The 16,129-nt window shown below is 46.4% G+C and overlaps 1 protein-coding gene across 4 annotated transcripts in view; it reads right to left on the reverse strand.

Annotated features, from left to right (window-relative positions):
* Positions 1-16,129, reverse strand: part of NTRK3 (neurotrophic receptor tyrosine kinase 3) — a 373,138-nt gene that overhangs the window by 150,858 nt on the left and 206,151 nt on the right. For all 4 annotated transcript variants that reach the window (XM_058542401.1, XM_058542404.1, XM_058542403.1 and 1 more), the window contains exon 12: positions 6,986-7,174. In XM_058542401.1, coding sequence (XP_058398384.1) covers positions 6,986-7,174 — 189 coding nt within the window. The remainder of the gene's footprint in view (positions 1-6,985; positions 7,175-16,129) is intronic.

A 16,129-nucleotide genomic window follows, 5' to 3' on the forward strand; every position in this document is an offset into this window, starting at 1 on the left:
ATGTGAATATCCAAGAATTATACAGTCATCATTGCTGGTATAATTTAGAGCAGAAGAGGTGTATATATGCACACACATGTGCGCGCACACACACACACACACTCCAGAAAGCACACAAAGTAGGCGGGTGTGCATTGACAAGTGCCAAGAGGTCCTCAGACAGGAGCTGATCAGTGGAGGCCAGTCTAATATGAAATGAAAAGAACCTCTCTTGGTACAGCCACTTGGGAAGACAGTTTGGCATGTTCTTACAAAGCTAAACATACTCTTACCGTACCATCCGGCAATCACGCACATAGGTATTTATGCAAATGAGTTGAAAACTTATATCCATACAAAACTTGCACACCAATATTTATGGCAGCTTTATTCATAATTTCCCAAACTAGGAAGCAACCAAGATGTCTGCTGTGGCTTGAGTTGTATCTACCTCCAAAATAAAAATATGTTCAAGTTCTAACCCCCATTACCTTAGAATGCGACCTTACTTAGAAATAGGGTCATTGCAGATGTAATTAGTTAAGTCAAGATGAGGTCATACTGGAGTAAGGGGGGCCATCAATCCAACATGTCTGGTGTTCTTATAAGAAGGCAGCCATATGCAGACAGACACACAGGGAGAACATTGTGTGAGGACAGAGGACTGGAGTGATGTGGCTGCAAGCTAAGAGATACCAGCAAACCATCAGAAGCCAAGAAGAGGCAAGGAAGGTTTCAGAGGGAGCATGGGCCACCGAGACCTTGATTTTAGACTTCTAGCCTCTAAAACTGTGAGACAATAAATTTCTGTTTTCTGAAACCACCCAGTTTGTGGTACTTTGTCACAGCAGCCCTTGGAAACAAATACAATGTCCTTCAATAGGTGAATAGATAATAGACTGTGGTACATTTAAACAATGAAGTATTATTCGGTGACTAAAAAGAAATAAGCCACCAAGCCACGAAAAGACATAAAAGAATCTAAAACGCCTATTGCTAAGTGAAAGAAGCCAATCCAAAAAGGCTACATACTATATGATTCCTACTATATGACATCTAGAAAGGCAAAACTACGGAGACAGTAAAAGGATCAGTGGTTGCCTGGGGTTGGGGAGGGGAGATGAATGGGTGACCACAGAGGAGTTTTAGGGCGGTGAAACCATTCTGTGTGATACTGTGATAGTGGATACATGACACGATGATTTTGTAAAACCCATAGAACTGTACAACACAAAGGTGAACCCTACTGTAAACTATGGACTTCAGTTAATGATCAGACATCAATATTGGTTCATCAATTGTAACAAACATACCACACTAATGCAAGATGTTAATAACAGGGGAAACTGTGGCGGTGGGGGTGGAGTGTGAAGAAGTATATGGGAACTCTCTGTAATTTCTGCTTAATTTTTCTGTAAATCTAAACCTGCTCTAAAAAATTTAAAAACAAAAAAAACCTGACCTAACCCCGAGGCCAAGCATTCCCTTATCTGAAGGCATCCATGGTCCCTTGGGGACTGGATTCCATGGAGAATTCAGAGCGTGAGATAAGTGCCGACAGCCAGACCAAGGCTGACCCACCCCCTTGACTATGGGACCTTCAGCCATGGTTCTCCTCAGAACCCCAACCCTGAAGGGCCTATCCACAGAGCTGGCCTTATCCTGGAAACAGGGAGAAAAGCGAGGCTCCACAAAACAACAAAACTGTCCTCATTCCTGAATAGCCAGCTTCCCTGAGTTCAAGAGGTATGGAGTAAATGCTGTGGACCACTGGAACCTTGGGCAATGTGATCTGATAGGGAAAGGATGGAGGCTGGAGTCAGCAGGTCTGGGTTTGAATCTCAGCCTCTCTCTTAACAGCTGTATGATTTGGAACAAGTTACTTAAGCTCACTGAGCCTCGGTCTCTTTATCTATAGAATAGGTGTAGCAGCCTCTCCCTCAGCAAGTGGGTGAAAGATCGCATGAGATAAAAACATCGGGTCCAGAGGAGGCTGTTGATGCAGACCAAGGACCTTTCCTGCCATCTGTGACATGTGACATGTCTAGAGAGTGGGGCCGTGGAGTGAAGACACGCTCACCAGGCATCATCTGACACACAGTTGGTGTCCTCTCTGACCCTAGTTCCATACTGTTTTCTATAGAAAATGAAGAATTATGACACAGAAGAGCTACTTCTTGGAACAAACTCAAAGTCAGGTTTGGGAAACAGAACACATATTTGAGAAGTGACTGGATGACCTAAGATTTGATTCAGTCATTCGAGACCAGTGCACGGCATTTACTCTAAGCCATGGGTTCCCAGGAGAGAAAGGTCACTCTGTGATCCCACTCTGTGGGCCTAGGAAGAGGCTGGAAATGAGCCAGCTGTTGAATGATGAATAGGGTGTAGAAAGGAAAAAAGTGGTGTGGGGTGATGTAGAGAGGGGAGACGGACATTTCAAGTAGAATTACACTAAGGTAGCAGGTGGAGGTGTGGAACAGGAGACCTGGAAAGAAGTGATTAGGGATGAAGGCTGGCAAATCATTAGCAAAAAGGTGAAAGGTGAGAATGCTCAGCTCTGTGAGTGGTCCCAAGGGAGCAAAGGGTGCCTTCTGTGTCTTGGAGACCAGCTATGGTTGGCAGTAAGCCCCTGAGAGTAGGGACCATGCATGTCTTCTTCCCCGCTGTTTCCGGAGCCTAAAAGAAGGCCTGACCCAAACTCTCAATAAATATTTATTGAATAGATGAAAGGAAGAAAAATCAGCACAGTGTGAGTGACTTGGATGCTAATGAAGAAGACAGACTCAAAGGAATATGGTCAAGTTTTGCAAAGAGATGGAGGATGGAGAACTCAGGAGTTCCGCGGAAATGGGAAGAGAAATGGAGCTGCAGGATGGGGAGCTTGAAGAGGGTTAGTGGACCGGAAAAGACTAGAAAGAGTAAAGAGCAGTATCTGGAGTGGGAGGTGAGGAGAGGATGGGCCACCAGGATGGGGGGAGACCTCTGTTTGCAAGTCCACTACGAGGGGTAGAGATCAGAAGGATGGAGAGGTTGGGAGGGCTGACTCTGAGAAGGTGGGGGCACCATTTCCTCTGAGACAGAGACAACCTGTGAACAAAGGCAGATGCCCTGACCTGGAGTCAGAAGAAGAGAAGGAGGAAACAGCTTAGGTCCTCCAGATGGCCTCAGCTCTGCCTCACGAAGAGGCAAAGTTGTCTTTTGAGAATGGGTTTTGGAAAAGGGGATGAACAGAGAACCCCAGGGCCTTAACGAGAGCCAGGGAGCCCTCCAACTGGCCTACGGCAAAGAGCCACAGTGTGACTCCTAAGACAGCAGCCACAGTCCAGCCCAGCACATGCACAACTATTGCAGCCGAGCTGTCACAGGGTGACAAAGGTAACCGAGGGCCCAACATTGCTACAAATACCTCTTAACTTCTCTCAGTGACCCATCTAGACTGGCCCCTTGGCGTGTCATTCTACAGGATCCAGCCCAAAATCAGCGCTGTAACAAGGAGGGCTGAACCCATTTCCTGATGCTTTTGAGAACCAGGGGGCTTTAAATAAACAAGGAGGGGGCCCTTATTAGGCTTCAGATTCCATATACATTCCTGGGCTGGAGCATCTTTATTCAGCACTTTCAGAATCCCTGGAAAGGTTGAATAAATTCAGAATAAAGACAACACCAAATGCAGAGCGCTCTTTGGGAACGTAGGCAAAAGGACACGAGCATCTGATAAGGAATTGTACTAGGTGATCTCTAAATATCCTTGCAGCCCTGACATGCTATGAAAAATGCTGTGGACCAGATTGAAGACAGATAGAAAGTGAGAAGTGAGGAGAGGAGCCGCATCCTGATCACTCCAGTCAGAAAGGTCCACCATTTATGATAAACACATGTAAAGAAAGGAAAGCGCTTTTGTCCTAAATCCATCACTGGGGGGGACTTGGGGAAATGATGGGAGAAGTCAGGTAGCACTACGTCCTTGCAATTTCTTCCCATATCACACATTTTTAAATGGGACGAGGAAGGGAATCAGACAGGCGAGCCCCTGGGGGACCCACAGTATGAGCATTCCTCCTCCTTTAATCCTCTGTTCTTGCCATCCCCCCAAAGGAGTGACCCCGGCCTTGTCTGCAGCGTCATAAATGTTCTCTGCTTATTTATCTGCCAAGGTGCATGTGGTTTTAATTATTTATGATAGTGTCTCCTCGCACATGGGGATGTGTCTTGGAGTCACTTCCCTGAACTGATGGAGCCTTTGTAATCAGAGACCTGCTGCCTCTCAGCCTGTAAATCTTGGCGAGGAGCTGGCGGGCGCTCCCGCTCGCTGTCTGTGTGAGTCAGCCATGGATTCGCAGAGGGAGGATTAGCCAAATCCAGTTACGAGGCTCCTGCACACAGTTTGTCGTTGCCACTCATGTTTTCCGAAAACAATTAAGAGCCACCTCTGTCTATTGATGGGACAAAACGTACCGCTTCTGTGAAAAGGACTCTCTCACTAATTTTGAAGGCTTCTGACAATCTGAAGTCATCTCATGATTTTCCTCTCATAAGGAATTGTTTGTTCCCTATTCCTTCAAGTCTTTGTCAATAAACCCACTTCCCTTCCATCTCCACTGACCTCTTCTTGTTCACATGGAAGTACTGTATGGATCCTTGGAAAGATCTCCACATGGTTTTCCTAAATTCACCCCACCCGGCAATTGTGCCAATAACCTGGTATCAGGAGCTCACGAGCACAGATACGACCCAGAGACCACACTCTGCACCAGGAGCCCAGAGCCTCCACTAAAGGGAATACAGACTGTCCTCACTGTTCACGGATTCTGTATTTGCAAATTCACCTACTCGATAAAATTTATGTGTAACCTATAACCAAACTCGCTGTGCTTTCACAGTCATTCACAAACATGAGGAGTGGTGAAAACTCTGAGTCACCCAACACGCACGTCCCCTCGAGGTTGAACAAGGCCATGCTCTGCTCTCTGGTTTTGGCTTTTGTACTGTAAACAAGTGTCTTTTTCATGGTCTATTTAATGCCACACTTTTTTTGCACGCTTGTACTTTTTGTTGGTGATTTCGTTGTTTAAAGTGGCCCCCAAGCATAGTGCTGAAGTGCTGTCTAGTGTTTCTAAGAGCAAGAAGGCGGTGGTGGGCCTCATGGAGAAAATAGGTGTGTTAGATAAGATATGTGTGTTAGACAAGCTTTGTTCAGGCTTGAGTCATAGTGCTGTTGGCCCCGTGTGCAATGTTAATGAACCAACAATACATATCAAATAAGGTGTCTTTAAACAGAAGCACACATAAAACAAAGTTATATATTGGTCACTTATAAAAATGTTATGACCAGACGCTCACAGGAACCTAATCCTATATTTCCCTTAGGAACAACGGTTCAGTGTTTGCTAACTCAGTGTTCACAGTGACTTTATAGAATATAACTCCAGTGAACAACGAGAATCAATTGTATATTCAACACAGCAATGCCTAAATGTCTGTTCAAATTCAACGCCACTCTAGAAAACTCAGCAACATCAACCCTAGACCAAGTTTGGACCCATGCTACCACCACAGAAGGGCTTCCCTCCCAGCCACACCCAGGTCAGTCCAGGATGTGAGACAAGGGCATTAGCCAGAGCAGAACCACTCTCTGCACTATGTCCCCCACTCTCTATCTGAAACACAGATATCTTTCTTCCCTTGCCCAGCCCTGGTCCAGAACCCAGGTATCCTCCTTCTAACTGATACTGACGGGGGTGTGTGATAAATACTGAGACAGATTCTGGAGGACACCCAAGGTTGGGAGGCAAATGATGACCTTATTCTGCCTCAAGCCCAGTCCCTCCCACTGTGACAATCCTCTTGCTAAAAATCAGAGCCAGAAAAACAGAAGCCAAGGTCGAAGGGGTAGCCAAATGCCCACTCTGCTATAAGACGGACCAGTGGGAACAGCAAGAGTTCTGTGAGCTACAAACAGTGTGGCCCAAGTACAGAGAGCTCAGCCAGGGGGAGAGCAAGACCAGAGGCACTTCTTCTGAGTTTGACCCTGAGACCAGCTGAGAGAAGAAGAGAATGGATGGCAGAAGCCTGGAGGCAGGGAAGGGGAACTCAGCCTCCTGGTACCTCAGTTTTCCTGTCTGTAAGATGAAGCCTTCACCTAGCCCATCCCTGAGGTCCCTTCCAGCTCCAAGGCAGTCTCAGGGGCCTCTGTGCTCTCTCTCCAGAAGTAGGTGGAGGACCATTTCCTGGGGGCAGAAGCAGTGGGAGGGGAGGGGGTGTGTACTGGGGTTGCTGGGCCTAGATTGAACCTAGGGACACAGCAAGGGGACACCTGCTGGATGGGGGTGCTAAGCTGTGCAGGCTCTGGGAGCTGGCAGAGGCCATAGCAGAGCTTAGCAGAAATACAAAGAGGGGGGCTGAACCAACAGGAGGTGAGAGATGAGGAAGAAATAGGCACCCTGAGCCCTCTGATCTGAGTGAGGCACCTGCAGTGGGGAGGTGAGGGGTCCTAGCGCTGGGGCCATGATACGATTCTCAGAAAGTGCACGCTTCGGGGCACTGGAGGGGCAGCTAGAGAGATGTTTCCATTCAAAGGGTACTCACTGCCCTTCATTCCCTTCCCCTCTCGTGGAGGTTGGGTGGAGGGTCTGATGACCTCAGGGGCTGTTGACTGAACAGAGTCAGGTTACATTTCCTAAATACAGAGGCCAGGTCTACAGAGAAGACCAGCCTTGTCTGTGCCCCCTGTCTTATTGGGAGCACCTCTCCATGTGGGTCTGGGCCTCCTGCCTCCAGGCTGCTCCCCATCCCGAGCCCTCTCTGCCCAGGGGCTCTGCCCCAGTGAAGTCCCCTTACCCAGGCTATTCTTCAAGTTTTGAGACAAACAGGGAAAGTCTCTTAGAGAGTGGGAGGTTAGTGGGTAGTAAGTCACCTCAGAAGGTTCCAGAACCCCAGCTACATGGTATATCGCCATGCCACCCTCCCCTCCCCAGAAGGGACAACATTCTACTCTGGTACTCACATGTGTCTGGCTTGTGGCAGTTGTGTCCCTGACGGAAGTACTGGGGGTTCTCGATGACTGGGATGCGGGTCATACCGATGACCACCGTGTCCGGCCCGGCATCCAGTGACGAGGGTGTGGTGATGCCATGGTTGATGTGGTGCAGTGGGCTGGCTGAGTCCTCTTCACCACTGATGACAGCCACGGGACCTGCACACACCAGGAGAGACACGGTAGCCCGGTGAAGTCACATCTGGCTAGCGCCCAACCCTGCCTGCAGACCCATTCACTATTTTTGCCACCACGTTTTCCATAAGAGTAAAATCCATTGGAAGAGGATTCCCAGAATGCTCCGGATTCTGAATTCAAAGAACCACCCCTTAATTCTCTCTCTCGAGAGAAAAATCCACCCATAACACCATGGAAACAGCTGCAAAACAAAAAAGTGAATCGAAATGACTATGACATGAATTATTTTCACTTCCCCCAAATCCAAATTAGTTCAAAATAATGCAAATTTTAAATGTGTCTTTGCTTATGTAGCAACAACAGGATAAAAAAATGACAAAGTGGTAGTTTGTACCCTGTCCTTCCTCCCTTCAGGAACTTTAAAAAACTACTGATACCAGCTCCCACCTCCAAAGATTCAAATTCAATTGGTCTGAGGATGCAACCTGGGCATCAGGATTTAAAGAACTCCCATGTGAGTCCCACGTACAGCCTAGAACCCCTAATCTAGAATCTCTAATTAGGGCCTTGGAGGCTGAGAGCCATTCCAGAGTGGCCATGAGATTCCTCTAGGAATGTGATATAGCTTTCACTGGACTCTACTATCAACTCTTCCCAGCCCACAGGGAGATAAGCTCAATGTGCACCTGGATCTAACCTGAGCCAGCTCTCACAGGTGACAGTAATTAGGCTGCATCACTATTAGCCTACAGGCAGCTGGACCAGCTGCCCCACTCTTGAAAGATCCATATTGCCCCAATGGCTTCAAAGAACACCATTTGCATCTTCGCCAACCCCAACTCCACCATTTTCTAAGCCAAAAAAGAAATCCAGTAAATAAGATTATTTACAAACACAACTTGACAAAGATAATTATTGCTGCAGTCTTGGTAGAGCGATGATTCTGTTTGGTGGTGTGATTCTCCCATACATACAAACAAAACTCCTGTAAAGTGAATTAGCTGTGACTGTTTGTGGCTTCATACAACTGGCGTTTTAAATGGCTGCTTTGCAAAACACACGGTCCCAAGACAAAACGCCTTCTGTGATTTGGTTTTGCAGCTTGAACAGTATTTCCACTGCAGAAATCCATTACATCTTACTGAAGTTTATGGGGAGAATATTTCCCATCAAACAGCAAGGTGGAGCGCCAATGAGGCAGAACTAAATGGAAGACTAGTAAATGCAAACTGAGGACACTGAATTCCACTCTGTCAGTACAGACAGGCTTATTCCAATCCACGACAAATGTCTGACCGTGTTTGGAGACAGGCGGAAAAGTAGCAATAAGCAGTTGCCCAAACACTTGCAATAATCACTTGCCTTGCAACAAGAGGCCAGTTCCTGAAAACACCTTGTAAACTTTTTGAAAAACTCCACAGTGATTTTCAGTTAAACACGGAAAGCTGAACACTGGTCTTTATCCTCCTCCTCTCCCCAAATGCCACCACAACACAAAGCAATATTTGTGCACAAAGAGAAGGAAGGGGAAACGAGGAAATAAGACATTTCGAAAGATGAAAAAGCAAAGGAGGATGCTTGCTTGCAGAGAGGAGAAAGATGCAGAAGAAAGGACCACCGGGGCTACAGGGGGAGTATTTACAGGAAGTCAGTTCTGCTGGGGATGCCCAGTACTTGAAGGGACAGGGTACTGTGGAAGGCTGGGGTGAGGCTCAGGTCGGGAACCAGGTACTCAAGCCACTACCTCACCCCCATCCCTCCAGAGTCTAGTGGTTTATTCCCAGAGAAATTGAACTCAAAAGGCTCAGGAGAGGGCCAAGGTGAAGCATGAAGCTGAGCCCCTTCTTCCTGCTCCTAGAACAACAGAAACCAGGAATAATCCTGCCTACCCACCCACCTCACTCCCAGTCTCACCTCACACCACGCCCCCTGCAGGAGATCAGAAAATGCTTCTCTGGAGAAACTGAATGCCTCAGAAAAGACTTCTAGGTACTGACATTGAGGGGTCTCCCAGTGCAGCCAAGCTTACCGTGTGATCAGGCCATGGTGAAGCCTAATAGTTGACAAGACCCCCCTGTACACACAAAGTGCTTTCCAGAACTCAATTCCTACATATGAAGAAACAGTCCAGGATCACCAGACGCTTCAGCAAAGCTTCAGCATGAAAGAGAGAGTGCAAGACATACGGACAATCAGGGCCCTGCAGGAAACAGAGGCAGTACAGGGAGCAGAGGCCTTCTTCTTTTTTAATCACTAATATCCTCAGAGAGATAGATGAAGACATTGTATCCATAAAACAAGACGATACACAAAATGTAAACAATTAGAGGGTAAGAAAAAGTCCTTGGGAATTAGGATCATCAAAATGTGAAAGTCAAAGGAGAGTGGAAGATAAAGTCAAGGAAATTTTCCAGAAAGTCAAACAAAAAGGAAAGAGGGGGTAAATAGGAAAGAAAAGATAAGAAAATTACAGACCCCATCCAGAGATCCAACATCTGATTGAAAGATGGGACGTGGGGAGGGAAAGGGAAAAAGGGAGGGAGAGAGAATAGAAAAGATAGAAGCAAAAATTTAAAAATTGTGGAAAAATTTCCCCAAATTACCTGCCTACCCAGTTTCCAGCATAATTAACACATGCATGTGTGCGCACACGCACATACACACACACAAATCAAGGCACAAAATTATGAAATGCCAGAACCTGGAGAATAAAGAGAAGATACAAGAGCTTCCAGGAGGGAGGGATGGGTCACATTTCAAAAGAAAGAGGAATCAGGAAGACAACAGAATTCTCCATAGCTGTACTGAGCAATTCCTTCAAAATTTTGATGAATAAATTTTCAGCCTAGAATTCTACACTTAAAAATTTATTCATCCACTGTAAGGGCAAAAGAAAGGTATTTGCAGACGTGTAAGATTTTACCTCCCCCTTTCTTAGGAGGTGAGGCTGTAGCAAAACAAAGGGGCAGATGAGGAAAGAGGGAGTGAGAGATTCAGTTCCCAGAAGACCACACAACAGAAGGCCCCCTGCACCTCGCCCCCTTCTGTCCTCAGCATTATGGGATATGGGTTGCTGTAGTGATGTGGAGGAAGGACAGGAATCAGCAGGAGTTTGGAGAAGGTATAACACTGGCACATTGACTCGGCTCTCATCAAGTCAATGGACAGCAAGTGGTGAACAAAATGTTCCAAGAACCTCTGATCTAAAATGCTCTCTGCTTTCTTGACATTATTCTAGGATCTGAAAGTGCTGGGGGTAAGAGCCACGGGGAAAAGAAGTGTCCTGCCACAGGCTCCCAAGCCATTACGGGTCGGGGCCGGGGACAAGGCTGCCCAGGAAGACTTCACAAAAATAACAGAATAAAGCAGACTTTGGAGCCCTGGAGAACCCAATACTTACAATGCAGGCAGTGAAAAGGGAGCAGGAAAGGAAGAATGAGAAGAAATGGCCAGAAAATCAGGTGAGAATCAGAAAGGCTATTGTGTTAGAAGTCAAAGGAGGAGAATTACTAAAAGTTCAAGAGCATCATATACTGAGGCCAAGTAGGATGAAGAATGAGCTTAATGAGAGCAGTTTCCATAGAATGCAGGAGAAAAAAAACTAATTATAGCGGGTTGAGGAGTTAGTTGGAGAAATCACCATCATCATCATCATCATCATTTTTATTGAGAGCATCCTATGTATCAGACCCTGTAAATGTAACTTCTTGAACTTTATAATGCCTCTGTGAGGTCGGCATCATTGTTTGCCCCATTTTACAGATGGGGCACTGAGGCATAAAGCAGTGACCTGTCCATGGACCACACCCAGCAAGGAAGTGATGATGCTGGAACTCAGTCCAACAGTCTGGCCCCAGAGCCCGGGCTCATAGCCATTACGCAGCACTGCCTCCCTGAAAGTGCCGACTGCGGGGGGAGCACTTGTTCTAAGGGACACTTGATCAATGCTGGTACATTAGCCTCCTCATGTGCAGCTGCCTTCCACCGCAGGTCCCTAAGACCTTTTTAAAGATGTTCCTCTTGACCCTTGAGAATGGGAACAACAGTGAGTCACCTCATTAGACTCATCCCGATAGATTACAGATAATTCATCATCTCCTCCTCTTCCCAGTGCTGCTATACGCTCTTATTCAATGACAACCACATCAGAAGGAGCATTGCACCGTCAGATCGCTGTCCAATCCCAGAGGCCCTCTTAGACACCCTCGCTCTTCCATAAACCACATTCCTTGAAATAAAAGCCAATAAAGAGTACATAGCCCCATCACTTCAAAGGAGGTAAGAGGAGACCCCTGCAGCTCGCTCCCACCTGCCTGTGGCAGAGTCCAGCAGTGCTCCCCACCAGGCCTGCGGCTGGCGCTGGGCAAGGCAAGTCCTCCTTGGACAGGGCTGTTCTGCATATGGCAGGCTATTCAGCATCCCTGGACCTGGGCATTAAAAGCCAGTCTGAGGTTCATCAATTGCAACAAATGTACCACTCTGTGGGGGATGTTGATAATGGGGGAGGCCGTGTATGTGTGGGGGCAGGAGGTGTATGAGAACTCTGTGTACCTTCCTCTCAATTTTGCTGTGAACCTAAAACTGCCCCAAAAAAGAAAAAAATCTAATAAGAATTTTTTTTAAATAAGTTTATTTTTAAGCTCTCTTTATTTTATCCCCTTTTCACAACCTTCTTTCCTTTTTTTTTTTTTTGAGGAAGATTGGCCCTGTGCCAACATCTGTTGCCAATCTTCCTCTTTTTTTCTTTTTTCTCCCCCAAGCCCCAGTACATAGCTATGTATCATAGTTGCAGAGCTGTAGCTCTTCTATGTGGGACGCCACCTCAGCATGGCTTGATGAGTGGCGAGCAGGTCCGCGCCCAGGATCCAAACCAGTGAACCCCAGGCCGCCAAGGTGGAATGTGCAAACTTAACTGCTACACCACCAGGCTGGCCCCAAGAATTTTTTAAATAAGTATTTTTAAAAAGCCAGTCTCCTCACCCAATACACAGTACATTTCTCAGTACCCGTTGGGGTGACAGAACTCCCCCAGGGTGAGAACAGCTGATAGAGGCACTAGCATTCCCTCTAGGAACCAGTGTCCCTTTCCAGATCTGGCCAGTTCTCATGTCACTTGCTTCAGGAAAACCCACAGACCTGTGGCCCCTCTGAGGAGGAAGCATTCTTCTCACCTTAATAACCACAGAGAAGAATTTATTAAGATATGAGGAAGGGGGCTGGCCCAGTGGCGTAGTAGTTAAGTTCGCACACTCCTCTTCAGTGGCCCGGGGTTCGCAGATTCAGATCCTGGGTGTCGACCTATGCACCCTCATCAAGCCATGCTGTGGTGGCATCCCATATACAAAATGGAGGAAGATGGGCAGAGATGTTAACTCAGGGCTAATCTTCCTCAGCAAAAGGAGGAGGGTTGGCAACAGACGTTAGCTCAGGGTTGATCTTCCCCTCCAAAAAACAAAAACAAAAAAAAGATACAAGGAAGGGACGAGTGACGGGGGAAAATCTCATCTGCTGGGGAGCTCCTCTATTTTCCAAGCCCTAAGGCAAGTTAGCAGAAGGAGTCAAGCTTGCTGTCTTCTAAGCTCTCAACACACACACACAGACAGTCTAGTACCTGTGATGGGCTTCTCTGCTGTCACTAATCCAGTCCTAATTACACAATTATTTTGTTATGCAGCGCTAAAAAACAAAAGAAAGACAATCAGGCTTATAGCCTTTCTGTAAGTTCGAGCTTTTGAGAAAGTCCCAGGAGGGAACACAAGTTTGCTCAGACACTCACATCACATGATTCTCTTCCCAAAAGGGCGCCTTTTTTTTTCTTCCGAACTGTGGTGGGTTTTACTCTTCCAGCCACATCACAATAGAACTGTTGGATAATTAGAGAAAGTTTGATGGTCCCGACAGGTGTCTGGCCCAGCAGGATGGTTCAAACTGTCTTTCCAGAGTCTGTCTCTTTCCCTCTCTGCTCCTTCTATGGGAAAAAATAAGGAGGCAGTGCCAGGAATAGCTTAGATTTTCATAAGTGGTTGATCCCAATGTGGGAGTCAGGTTCCCCCAGAAAGCAAAGGTCTCTGATGAGACCACGAGATGGAATTTCGCTGTAGTAGAGTGAGCTCTGACCCAGGTGGATGGAGGTTCTGTCGCAAGGGAATTGAGGGCCGCAAGTCACTGTGAGGACTGCAGGGACAAGGCATCCTGCAGAAGCCTCTGGGGAATCAGGGTTCTTAGTGCAAAAGCAGAGAGGGAAGTGGTGCACTGCCCAAAATGAAGGAGGGAAAAGCAACAGCCCCCTGGTAATGCATTAACACAGAAACACTCGCTGCCCTTTTCAGACCAGGCGAAGGACTTCCTTAGAATCACTTCACCAATGTCCTACTCTTGTCATTAAATCCCATTTTGTTCCACCAACTACCTAACTTACAAAGTACTAACAATTCTCAGAAATCTGGCCCCAAGAAAATACAGTCATTGGTTCAACACGATGGCATTTGCCCAGCCAATTTGTAGAAGTGGTTCTTCTCCAATTTCCAAACAAATGACTCAGAGTCCCAAGGTTGTGGTTATAACAAAAGGAAAAGGGGAGAAAAAATAAACTAACATTCACTAAACACCTACTGTATGCCAGATATGTTGCTGGGCATTTTTTTCTCTTCTCATCTGATCCTCAAAATATACAGTTATTCCCATTTGATCAACTAGAAAACTGATCCTCTAATAAGTTTAGTTTTCCAAAAATCACCTCTCCAGGAAGTGATGAGCCTGAATTGGAACCTATGTTTATTCGTCTCCAAAGTTCTTACTCTTCCCACCAAACTACCCATCTTCCCAATAGTATGGCTGACATGAAGTATTTTTTACGAACAGAATTCAGTGTGAATACATGAGGCCATATAAAGAAGCTGAGACATCTGAATCAAGGCAGCTAGGCACAGATCACCAAATATGTTCAAGGCTGAACCAACTCATATAAGATAACTTCGAGCAGTCAAGGCTTACATTTATGGCTAAGTTGTAAAATCCTGGGGCCAGAATTCATCCATTTCTACATTCCTTCATTTATCCCTGTACTTCCTTCCAAGGGGAGGAGAAGCTTATCTACCAATTCAGAAAACCGTCTTAGGAACCGTGATCATTATCACTGTCGTTCACCAAGGATTTCCAGGCCCTGGTAGTTCCACAGTTTTCTGCACCCCTTGAAGTTAAGCAGTAATTTGTCACTTCCTTTGGCTAAGGAAAAGTAAAGTAGAAGGGATATGCATCACTTCCACATGGAAGCTGTAAGATCCTGTGCATGAACTGCCACATTCTCTTTTTCTTGCCTTGGCAATTGTGGAAGCATGAAGCAGAGCCCTAGTCAACCTCAGTCCCTGAGTGAGGCTGACATAAAACCAAGGGCACCTGGGGACATGCAGCCTTCGTGAGAAATACAGCTTTGTTCTCTTAAGTCATTGAGATTGGCAGGGTGATGTTTGTTATCACAGCATAACCTAGTTCATGCTGACAAATACAGGAATGAAGCCATCTCACATTTAACAATGTTACTTCAATCCTTTCCTTCAGATGCTGTGTATGCTTCACACCGTCTTCAACAAATCTTTACAAAAGTGCCTTATGCAAAAGATGTGCTTATCATCCTCAATGATGTAATTCATCTTAAAATGCCTCCTCCCAACTCTCTGTCCCAAAATTGAGCTCTAATCTAAACTAATCTAGTTCCACAGAGAGCCAGACCATGACCTCTATTGCTGAAAAAAAACTCTCCCCCACCCAACCCCAACCCGGGTCTGACTTGGGAAGTAAAGGAAAACAAACCTGAATGGGTCTCATGCTTTTTTAATGTGTCAGAATGAAGCAAACAAGCCAACCTTTGGATTAAGAAAATGATTTTTTAAAAACCTCATCCTTTCCCTACTGATAAAAATCAAACATTGACGTGTCCCTCGTGGGCGAGAGCTCCGCATCAACAAATCTGGGAGCAGGAACTCATAAAACAGAAGAAGTGAAAGCACAACAAACACAATTAAAAATCCAGCCATGCTCAGAGAGGGATTCCATTTACTGTCTCATAAAAAGAGCCTCGTCCTCAGCGGCAAACAAAAGAAAATCAATTTCTTGATTTTTATTGGCAGATGTGGGACAGAGGCCAAGTGAACATGGGCTGTGCCCAGCAGAGTACCTGGGGACAAGGTACCAGCTCTGTTCCTGGACCAGCTCCTCTGCTCCCTCCCCTTTCTACTTCCTCCAGCTTCCAGACAGACTCTGCCACTGTGATCTCTGGGGCACGCCAGGTCCTGCAGGCTGCCCAACAAGGCATGCCCTCCTCACTTCTCTGCTCCTCTCCCGGAGTCATTTCCCAAAAGATAAGCTTTTTTCTCAGGTTCCAATTCCCTCCCAGCCTCTTACAGGAACCAAAGGCGTTATTCATGCCTCGTAGCATTCATAGCTTGGACGTACCGCTTGGTGAGTGAAAATGATGCTGCTGATCAACCAGCCTGAGAACACATTTAAGGAAAGGGGAGGCAGGACGGCGCTCTGAACACTTGGTTTTCCTTATCTCAGTTAATCATCACAACAAGCCTGGGGGTAGATCCTGTTATCCCAGTAATGCAGTCGAGAAAATTGAAGCTCAAGGTTTCATAATTTGCTCAAGGTCACACAGTTAATAAGTGGTAGACAGACCCACGTCTATCTGACTTCCAAGTTCGGGCTCATTTCACTGCACCATGCTGCCTAACCCCCAGCATTGTTTTTCTGACATTGGGATGAGTTAGATGGGGTCAGTCACAGTCTCCTTCCCACTCCCAATCTTTATTCCCATAAGACTCATTTGTAAGAGAACTGGCTTCATTTAGGAGTGGAGCTCATGACATTTCCAGCAAACTTTAGACCCACAGTCTGTGCACCAGTTTGTAGCTGGAAGGGGCAATGCCTGTGAAGGAGTTCATGGGCAGAAGAATGGCAGACAGCAAGGGGCCTGAG

Source organism: Diceros bicornis, chromosome 5 (genome assembly GCF_020826845.1).
Source record: "Diceros bicornis minor isolate mBicDic1 chromosome 5, mDicBic1.mat.cur, whole genome shotgun sequence".
NCBI lineage: Eukaryota > Metazoa > Chordata > Mammalia > Perissodactyla > Rhinocerotidae > Diceros > Diceros bicornis.